Genomic DNA, 11,435 nt, shown 5'->3' on the forward strand with positions numbered 1-11,435 from the left:
TCAGCGTTCAACACCACAGTGCCTTCAAAGCTCATCACTAAGCTAAGGACCCTGGGACTGAACACCTCCCTCTGCAACTGGATCCTGGAATTCCTGACGGGCAGCCCCCAGTTGGTAAGGGTAGATAACAACTCATCTGCCCCGTTGATCCTCAACACGGGGGCCCCACAGGGATGTGTGCTCAGTGCCCTCCTGTACTCCCTGTTCAGTCATGACTGCACGGCCAGGCACGAATCCAACACCATCATTAAGTTTGCTGATGACACAACAGTGGTAGGCCTGATCACCGACAACGATGAGACAGAGACCTGACCGTGTGGTGCAAGGATCACAACCTCTCCCTCAACGTGGTCAAGACAAATTAGATGATTGTGGACTACAGGAAAAGGAGGACCGGGCATGCCCCCATTCTCATCGACGGGGCTGTAGTGGATCAGATTGAGAGCTTCAAGTTCCTTGGCGTCCACATCACCAACAAACTAACATGGTCCAAGCACACCAAGAGAGTCGTGAAGAGGGCACGACAAAATCTATTCCCCCTTAGGAGGCTAAAAATATTTGGCATGGGTCCTCAGATCCTCAAAAGGTTTTACAGCTGCACCGTCAAGAGCATGCTGACAGGTTTCATCACTGCTTGGTATGGCAACTGCTCGGCCTCCGACTGCAAGGCACTACAGAGGGTGGTGCGAACAGCCTAGTACATCACCAGGGCCAAGCTTCCTGCCATCCAGGACCTCTATACCAGGCGGTATCAGAGGAAGGCCCTAAAAATGGTCAAAGACACCAGGCACCCTAGTCATAGACTGTTCTCTCTGCTACCTCACGGCAAGCGGTACGGGAGTGCCAAGTACGGGAACGCCAGGTCTAGGTCCAAAAGGCTTCTAAACAGCTTCTACCCGCAAGCCATAAGACTCCTGAACAGCTAATCAAGTGGCTACCCAGACTATTTCAATTGCCCTCTCCCCCTTCTACGCTGCTGCTACTCTGTTATTATCTATGCATAGTCACTCTAATAACTCTACCTACATGTACATATTACCTCAATTACCTCGACACCGGTGACCCTGCACATGGACTCTGTACCGGTACCCCCTGTATGTATCCCCGCTATTGTTATTTACTGCTGCTCTTTCATTATTTTTTACTATTATTTCTAACTTTAAAAGTTGTATTCGGCGCATGTGACAAATACAGTTTGATTACACTAGAAAAAACAATTACCAATAAGCTTGGGTTACAATACAGATCTAATAATTGTGTTGCTGTATCCGTTAGAAAGACGTTAGTAACTCAACTGCTGCTTCCTCTCCTAGACTATGGCAACACCATCTATCAAAACACAACCAAGACCTTACTTTGCGAATTAGATGTAATTTATAACAATCTTTGCACTATGTAGAAATCACTAATTGGCTGTTACTCCCAAACAGAAGACAACTGCATTGGTACCAATTTTTTTATTTTTATGTATCGACAAACTTTACAAGATTCACACTACTCCTTTCGACATCAGTACCAATGACATATTCCAAGGGTATATCATGAGGTTGGAGTGTCACGACCATCGTATGAATAATTGAACTAAGGCGCAACGTGAGTAGAGTTCCACATTTTAATGATAGTGAGACTTCCAAAAACAACAAAGACATAACAATCGTGAAATACGTAGTGCACATAGGCACTCACAAAACAATATCCCACATCGCAGGTGGGAAAAAGGACACACAAAAACACTTGGGGTTGCCCTTGGGCTGTTTGTGGTCACGGACCCAGGTGTTGTCTCTGTCCTCCCTTACTCCTCGGCAACTCCCACCAAGGAAGGGTCTCTCATCCACCTAGTATCTCTTCCCATGTCCAACTCTCCTTCACCTCCTGGGCACGCTGCTCGGTCCTGACTAGGGGGGATATTCTGTCACGACCTTCGTATGAATAATTGGAACATGTCGCAGCGTGAGTAGAGTTCCACACTTTAATGATAGTGAGACTTCCAAAACGACAATGACATAACGATCGTGCACTGCATAGGCACTCACACAAAACAATATCCCACATCGCAGGTGGGAAAAAGGACACATTAAGTATGATCCCCAATTAGAGGTAACAATTATCAGCTGCCTCCAATTGGGAACCATACACACACACCAACATAGAAATATAATACCTAGAAACCCCCCTAGTCACGTCCTGACCTAAAACACCATAGAGAACCCAGAGGGCACTCTATGGTCAGGGCGTGACATGGAGTAAGATCTTTCAGATACAATGACCCAACTGACTGGAATAATTTACCTATTGAAATCAGGGTATTAAAATCACATTCAATTTAAGAAAGCCATTTTTCAAATGTTAAGAACAAACTGTGTTTTCAACTAATAGAAACATAACCATGTGAAGATATTTGTAAATATGTACTGTATGTATGCAACTGTATTTTATAGGTAATTTATTTGTTTTAGATGTAGTTGTAGCAGTAGTTTTTAGTAGTTGTATTAGTAGTTGTAGCAGTAGTTTTTATTAGTTGTATTAGTAGTTGTGTCACACCCTGACCTTAGAGAGCCTTTTTATTTCTCTATTTGGTTAGGTCGGGGTGTGATTTGGGTGGGCATTCTAGTTTTCCTATTTCTTTGTTTGGCCTGGAATGGTTCCCAATCAGAGGCAGCTGTCTATCGTTGTCTGTGATTGGGGATCATACTTAGGCAGCCTTTTTCCCCCCTTTAGGATGTGGGATCTTGATTTTGTATAGGTGCTGTGTAGCCTGCAGAACATTACGTTCGTTTTGTATTCTGTTGTTTTTCAGTGTTCATTTTAAATAAAGGAAGAAGTTCGCCTACCACGCTGCACCTTCTTATAATTCATCTAACGACGGACGTAACAGAAAATCCCACCACAAACAGACCAAGCAGCGTGGCCAGGAGGAGCAGACATCCTGGACCTGGGAGGATATCTTGGCTGCTAAGGGATCCTGGACGTGGGAGGAGATCCTGTCCGGAAGGGATCGCCTTCCATGGGAGCAGACGGAGGCAGCGAGGGAGGTACAACGACGACACCAGGGTTTGCGTCCACAAAGACAGCCCAAATATTTTTGGGGGTGGGGCACACGGGGTGGTCGGCGGTACCGAGGTGTGAACCAGAGACAACCTGGGAGGAGGTAGAGAGGTGGTCAGTCGACCCAGGGAGAGTGCCAGAGCCCGCCTGGGATTCAATAGAACAGTGCGAGGAGGGATACCGGAGAATGGAGTTGGCGAGGAGTGTGCGGCAACGTAGGCGTTTGGAGGAGCGTGTCACCAGTCCGGTGCAATCTGGGCTGGTCCCACGCATCAGGCCTCCTGTGCGCCTCCACAGTTTTGTACGTCCTGTGTCTGCTCCTCGTACTCGCCCTGAAGTACGTGTCCCCAGTCCAGTACGTCCTGTGCCTGCTCCTCACGCTCGTCCTGATTGCGTGGCACCGGCCAGTGCTGGCCCCACGCACCAAGCTTCCGGCGACAGTTCCTAGTCCAGAGCTTCTGGCGACAGTTCCCAGTCCAGAGCTTCCGGAGACAGTTCCTAGTCCAGAGCTTCCGGCGACAGTCCACAGTCCGGAACCTCCAGCGACAGTCCACAGTCCGGAACCTCCTGAGACGGTCCACAGTCCGGAACCTCCTGAGACGGTCCACAGTCCGGAACCTCCTGAGATGATCCTTTGCCCGGAGCCTCCTGTGATGATCCATGGCCTGGAGCCTCCAGTAATGATAAACGGTCCGGAGCCTCCAGTGATGATAAACGGCCCGGAGCCTCCAGTGATGATCCAAGGCACGCAGCCTCCAGTGATGATCCACGGCCCAAAACCTCCAGTGATGATCCACGGCCCGAAGCCTCCAGTGATGATCCACAGCCTGAAGCCTCCAGTGATGATCCACGGCCCGAAGCCTCCAGTGATGATCCATGGCCCGAAGCCTCCAGTGATGGTCCATGGCCCGGAGCCTCCAGTGATGATCCATGGCCCGAAGCCTCCAGTGATGATCCATGGCCCGGAGCCTCCAGTGATGATAAACGGCCCGGAGCCTCCAGTGATGATCCATGGTCCGGAGCCTCCAGTGATGATCCACAGCCCGAAGCCTCCAGTGATGATCCACGGCCCGAAGCCTCCAGTGATGATCCACGGCCCGAAGCCTCCAGTGATGATCCAAGGACCGAAGCCTCCAGTGATGATCCAAGGACCGAAGCCACCAGTGATGATCCACGGCCCGGAGCCTCCAGTGATGATCCATGGCCCGAAGCCTCTAGTGATGATCCATGGCCCGGAGCCTCCAGTGATGATCCATGGCCCGGTGCCTCCATTGATGACATAAGGTCCAGAGTCTCCAGCAAGGGTCGGCAGTCCAGAGCCTCCAGCGACGGTCTGCAGTCCAGAGCCTCCAACGACGGTCGGCTGTCCAGACCCTCCAGCGATGGTCGACGGTCCAGAGCCTCCAGCGACAGTCAGCGATCCGGAGCCTCCGGCGACGATCCACGGTCCGGAGCATCCTGCGACGGTCAGCGGTCCAGAGCCTCCAGCGACGGTCTGCGGTCCATGGCCTTCAGCGACAGTCTGCAGCCTAAAGCCTCCAGCGGGGATTCCCAGTCCAGAGCCTCGTGCGAGGGTTCACCATCCGGAGCCTCCGGCGACGGTCCGGAGTCCCCGGCGACGATCCACGGTCCGGTTCCTCCGGCGACGATCCACGGTCGGTTCCTCCAGCGACGATCTACGGTCCGGTTCCTCTGGCGACGATCCACGTTCCGGAGCCTCCGGCGGCGATCCGCGGTCCGGTTCCACGGAAGCGGAGGGATCAGCGAGCAGAGCGGGGTCTATGTCCCGAACCGGAGCCGCCACCGAGGCTAGATGCCCACCCAAACCCTCCCCCATGGAGTCAGGTTTTGAGGATAGGATCCGCACCTTGGGGGGGGGGGGGTGGTACTGTCACACCCTGACCTTAGAGATCCTTTTTATTTCTCTATTTGGTTAGGTCGGGGTGTGATTTGGGTGGGCATTCTAGTTTTCCTATTTCTTTGTTTGGCCTGGTATGGTTCCCAATCAGAGGCAGCTGTCTATCATTGTCTCTGATTGGGGATCATGCTTAGGCAGCCTTTTTTCCCCCTTTAGGTTGTGGGATCTTGATTTTGTATAGGTGCTGTGTAGCCTGCAGAACTTTACGTTGTTTTTCGGTGTTCATTTTAAATAAAGGAAGATGTTCGCTAACCACGCTGCACCTTGGTCTAATTCATCTAACGACGGATGTAACAAGTTGGGGCAGTAGTTTTTATTAGTTGTATCAGTAGTTGTTAAAGTACATTTGTTTGTATTTGGACACTTGCAAAAAAGACGGTGCATCTCAAGAGACTTATTCTAGCAACATTTCTGATAAATAAATAAATAATAAATAAATAGGTAATTAATTAATAGCATAATTAATACCAGGACCAATTGAATGAGGTTGTTGTTACTGATGCCATTGTTTTTGTATAGGTTTGGTTGGTTGAATTGACGTGTCTTCAATAACAGAGTCTTTCAATAAATCACATTAAACTGGACCAGCCAATGTTTTGTGTAATATGTTTTTACACATTCCCAACCTCATAACAATACATGTGCTCATGCACAATGTAGGCCGATTCTTAGGCAACAGGCTTCATGAACATTTCTGAATAGGAATTAGATAACGACGAAGGAGGCAATAGGTCTATAGGCATGCATTATTTAGCACGAAGATAGAGTAGGACATGCAGCACACATAAACAACAGCGGTTCCATCTTGACTCAACCCCCTGAAGTTGTGGGTGGATGACATAAAGTCAATAAGACACTGCAGTATTCTCAAATGGGGAGCCAGAGGGAATGACAGTCAGTCTTTCTTTGTTGTCTGCAATGAATAATTAAGCTATAATGTCTACATGCAAACAAATAAGAATTTGTTCTTTAACTGACTTGCCTAGTTAAATAAATGTAAAAAAAAAAAAAAATGCCAGTGCTTTATTTATTTTATTTATTTATTTAACCTTTATTTCAAATCAAATGTTATTGGTCACATACACATGGTAAGCAGGTGTTAATGCGAGTGTAGCGACATGCTTGTGGTTCTAGTTCCTACAGTGCAGTAATATTTTACAAGTAATCTAACAATTCCCCAACAATTTCCTAATACACACAAATCTAACAAGTAATCTAACAATTAACCAAAAACTACCTAATACACACAAATCTAAAGGGGTGAATGAGAATATGTACATATAAGTAAATGGATGAGCGATGGCCGAGCAGCATAGGCAAGGTGCAGTAGATGGCATAAAATAGAGTATATACATGTGATATGAGTAATGTACGATATGTAAACATTATTAAAGTGGCATTTTTTAAAGTGACTAGTGATCCATTTATTAAAGTGTCCAGTGATTTCACTGGATGAATAAATATGAAGCGTTTCCAAGCCTACTGGCGGGCAGTGGGAGAAGATGGAACGAGGTGGATTTTGACCTAGATTTATACATATTTGATCTCAATACAGTTTTCTGTTCCCAACACTAGAATGTGTTATGAACAGAGTGGACTAGGTTTTGTCGACTTTAGCCTTTGCCAAAGTTTTAAAAATCGCGTTGTTCAGAAGGAGCGCAAAGTCGAATTGAGTTACTGCACACGCGCATTTCACAGAGTAGGCGTTCCCTAACAGAAATATGCAGATATTTGCTGGAATGGGCCAATAGGATCTCGCTAGCTCGTGCTTGGCTCTGCACGCCTACTTGCTTGTTCTGCCCACTATGACTCATCTGTTCTATGCTGATTTGATGAATGTCTTGTATGACAAAAACCATTACAAGCTGATTTTGGGACAGATCAACATCGCAAAGAATTTGATTGACAAGTAAGAAGCTGACTTCTTCCACTACTTATTTGCTTCCACTGATAATGTACACTGTTCAACTTGGTGTTCTCACTCGTGTTCTCCTTGCAGTGTTTCCAAAGACTATGTTTGACTGAAGCGTGCTGAAGCGTGCTTCTCTGGGTCGAATGTGCACCATCATGAAGCGACAGAAGCAAAGCTTGGAATACCTGGAACAAGGTAATCTTGCAGTTATTTCCTTTGTTTGATGAAAGGCTTGTCATGCATGTCTGAAAATGTCTCTGGTTTGCATATACTAGAACAGTGTTTCCCAAACTCAGTCCCAGGGACCCCATTTTGGATTTTGCCCAACTACACAGCAGAATCAAATGATGAAGGCTTGGTGATTAGTTGATTATTTGAATCAGTTCTGTAGTGGTAGGGCAAAACCCAAAATGTGACCCCTTGGGGTCCCCAGGACCGACATTAGGGAACCCTGCACTAGAAGATACTTCAGACATTTGGCTCCGGTTGTCATTGTTGATGTCTTGTTTACATTTAATGGTTGTTTTACTAGTGCACCAGCATCTTTCCTGTTTACAAACGATTGATCCCAATACTCGGACTCTACTGCTTTGTGGATATCCCAATGTGGGCAAGTCTAGTTTAATCAACAAGGTACACATCCCTATTGCTGTTATTCTTTGTCATTTCAATGGTTAATACAACCTTTCTGTGTAATTTGTGATTATAATACAGTGTTCAATGGTTTCATGGCACAATTTGGGCAACCATTGTTAGAGGCATTGCGATAAGTTCTTGTCTGCTTTGCTGCACGATGAATCACGCTTATCTTGGTCAGATCGTAATTATAAAATGTGTTGTCAATGGCTTACCTTGTTAAATGGAAATAGGTTTAGGTTTATTTGAACATTTTGTTACATTTGCAGAACATGGGTAAAAATGTGTCATACAATTAGGGCTGCACATTTTGGGGAATATTCAGAGATGGAAACTTTCGGTGGGAACATATGGGAATTAATGGAAATATATGCAAATTAATATTAATACCATTTAATTGTAGATGGTAGTGTAACATATCACATGGAGACAGAAACATAAACCTTTTACCTTATCATAAGTAGAAATAATTGCAAATGATTAAATCCTTCCAATAGAAAGGGAATATTGAATGATCCCCAATGATCCATCGCATCTCCCAAAAACGTTTTCAACATACATCTACCGTGTTGTGGCAATATGGCAGTCGTGCCAATATATCTAGTCTAGAAACTAAAGCTTTAGTTGTCTTCCTCTCAGGTTTCCATGTCTTCTCCCTGGACCTCCTCAATGTCCACCTTTTGAACATCAGACTCTGAGGCCTCATCTTCAATGTCACTTTCCAACCTTGTTGAGGATAGCTCGTTGTCAGGCTCGAAAAGCCTCAAATTTGCCCAGTTGGCCACCAATTTTGCAACCCTTGTATTGGTAAGCCTGTTGCGTGCTTTGGTGGGTGTGTGTTCCCAAACAAGGACCAGTTGCGCTCCGAGGCGGCTGATGTTGGTGGGATTTGGAGGATGGAGTCAACAAGGGAAATTGCCTCAGAGCCACAGTCCCTTCCACCAGGTGGCTGATGAGATATATTGGCACGTCTGCCATATTGCCACGACTGCCATATCGCCTCTCCATACCAAAGCTCTTGCTTGGAAGTGTACTTCGCCAAACTGGAAAGAACCTTGCCCTCATCCAGAACAAGGTGGCGAGACACGGTAGTGATGATACCATAGGCCTCTGCACCAGCATGCTCTTGCCAGCATACTTGGGGTCCAACATGTACGCTGCAGCATATATGGGCATCAGGCAGAAGTCATCAGGCAACAGTGAAGTGGGCAGGGACCTACTGATTTCTTCTCTTACATCTGCAAGCAGAGTCTGAACATCATACAGGATGGCATTGTCTCCCTCAATAGCGTACAATGGCTACTGCTTTAGGTTTCAGGCTGCTTACCACTCTCCCAAAATACATCATCCAGAAGGATCCTCTTGATGGGGCTGTCCATATTAGCAGACTGTGATATGGCCATTTCTTGGAGAGACTCCTTCTCTTCCAGGAGACTGTCAAACATGATGACAACACCACCCCAGCGTGTGTTGCTGGACAGCTTCAATGTGGTGCTCTTATTCTTCTCACTTTGCTTGGTGAGGTAGATTGCTGCTATAACTTGATGACCATTCACTTACCTAACCATTTCCTTGGCTCTCTTGTAGAGTGTATCCATTGTTTTCAGTGCCATGATGTCCTTGAGGAGCAGATTCAATGCATGAGCAGCACAGCCAATGGGTGTGATGTGAGGGTAGGACTCCTCCACTTTAGACCAAGCAGCCTTCATGTTCGCAGCATTGTCTGTCACCAGTGGACATACCTTCTGTGGTCTAAGGTCATTGATGACTGTCTTCAGCTCATCTGCAATGTAGAGATCAGTGTGCCTGTTGTCCCTTGTCTGTGCTCTTGTAGAATACTGGTGTAGATGATGTAGTTAATTATTCCTTGCCCACGAACATTCGACCACCCATCAGAGATGGGAGATTGCAGCACAGTCTGCTTTCTCTATGATTTGCTTAACCTTAATGTGAACTCTGTTGGTTTGGTTGGGGGGGGGTGTATGCTGGGGTGTATGCTGGGTGAAGAACATTCAGAAATCTCTTCCGATGCACATTACCTGTGAGCATCAGATGTGAACCAGTTGCATACACATTGCATACACAGCCCGAGCAAGACATTATTCTGCATTTCTCTGACTACATTCCTCCATTGAGTCAAAAAAAATTCTGCTTCCAGGAGGACCAAGAGCTGTTGCTATCGATAAGGTGTCTGATTAATAATTTTCACCCTGAATAAAAGTAGAGGGACTTTTGTCAGACGTTGCTTGTTGTGAGCGCTGAGGGAACTTTATGCACTTGGCCAGATGATTCTGTATCTTTGTTGCATTCTTGACATATGATTTGGTACAGTATTTGCAAATGTACACCGCTTTGAAATGTCTCCACACATCAGATAGTGCCCGTGGCATTTTCCTGTAAAGATTAGAAAGAAATTAGTTTAAAAAAGAAACTAATACAATTCCATGTACAGATAAATAGAAATGTTTTACAATGAAACATGTATTGAAACAGGTGAATTATCACTCTTCAGTTAGCAGGCTCAAGCAAGCTAAAACACACATGGTAGAAAAAACAAACTAGCAGAAATTGATAACAAGTTAGAAATTATTTAAACACACTTTGCTGTAGACTACTATTTACGAGTAAACAAAAAATCATGATTGTCATATTCACCCCACCCAGTATTGTAATCTAAACTTACCAGAAAGCATGTAGTCCTTGGCTCGACAGTGTAGTAGTGTGGGCTCAATAGCATCTCATTAGTGTGCAAGATCTTGAGAATCAGCTGTACATGCGATAGAAGAGTGCACTGCACATGTGATGGTAGAATGCGCTGTGCATTGAGGGTTGCAATTCCATTGAATTGTGGATAGTTTAACCAAAATAGGCCTCAAGACCTAGAACTGCCTTGTGTATCCCACAATTTTCTTTTCACTGTTATAAGCTAACTTTTTGATGAATTTTAAGCCTGTGAATTATGGGAATTTTGCTTAACTTCCCATGGAACATTTCTGGAAAGTTTCTGACCCTTTGCAACCCTACATATACAATACATTGTAGTAGTGCAAGAAAAGATGTTGACAGAGCTGAACTGTCTTTCCAAGGTCACCAGAGCTGATGTTGAAGTCCAGCCCTATGCCTTCACCACCAAGTCCTTGTTCGTCGGCAACATGGATTACAAATACCTTTGTTGGCAGGTAACATGATGCACTTACACGATCCTCACGCCAGCTATATCTGGCTGGAATACTTTGGAAAGAGGTGAGTGTACATGCATATATGCATGCATACAGTACCAGTCAAAAGTTTGGACTCCTACCCATTCAAGGGTTTTTCTTTATTTTTACTGTTTTCTACATTGTAGAATAATAGTGAAGACATCAAAACAATGAAATAACACATATGGAAACATCTAGTAACCAAAGTGTTAAACAAATCAAAATATATTTGATTTTATTCAAAGTAGCCACTGTTTGCCTTGATGACAGCTTTGCACACTTTTGGCATTCTTTCAACCAGCTTCACCTGGAATGCTTTTTCAACCATATGCTGAGCACTTGTTGGCTGCTTTTCCTTCACTCTGCGGTCCAACTCCTCCCAAACAATCTCAATTGGGTTGAGGTCGGGGGATTGTGGAGGCCAGGTCATCTGATGCAACACTCCATCACTCTCCTTCCTAGTCAGATATCCCTTTCACAGCCTGGTGGTGTGTTGGATCATTGTCCTGTTGAAAACAAATTATATTCCCACTAAGCTCAAACCAGATGAGATGGCGTTTTGCTGCAGAATGCTGTGGTAGCCATACTGGTTAATTGTGCCTTGAATTCTAAATAAATCACTGACAGTGTCACCAGCAAAGCAGAGTGAAGGAAAAGCAGCCAACAACTGCTCAGCATATGTGGGAACTCGTTCAAGACTCTTGAAAAAGCATTCCAGGTGAAG

The 11,435-nt window shown here is 45.5% G+C and overlaps 1 protein-coding gene across 1 annotated transcript; it reads left to right on the plus strand.

Moving 5' to 3' along the window:
• The first annotated feature begins 3,232 nt into the window (after nt 1-3,232).
• On the plus strand, nt 3,233-4,999 carry LOC149970802 (uncharacterized). The gene is made up of 4 exons (XM_090224760.1): nt 3,233-3,260; nt 3,343-3,492; nt 4,330-4,511; nt 4,635-4,999. The coding sequence occupies exons 1-4, from the start codon at nt 3,233-3,235 to the stop codon at nt 4,980-4,982; spliced, it is 708 nt and encodes a 235-aa protein (XP_090080886.1). The 3' UTR covers nt 4,983-4,999.
• The last annotated feature ends 6,436 nt before the right edge of the window (nt 5,000-11,435 follow it).

Source organism: Oncorhynchus mykiss, chromosome 28 (assembly GCF_057628025.1).
Source record: "Oncorhynchus mykiss isolate SJ-2025 chromosome 28, ASM5762802v1, whole genome shotgun sequence".
NCBI lineage: Eukaryota > Metazoa > Chordata > Actinopteri > Salmoniformes > Salmonidae > Oncorhynchus > Oncorhynchus mykiss.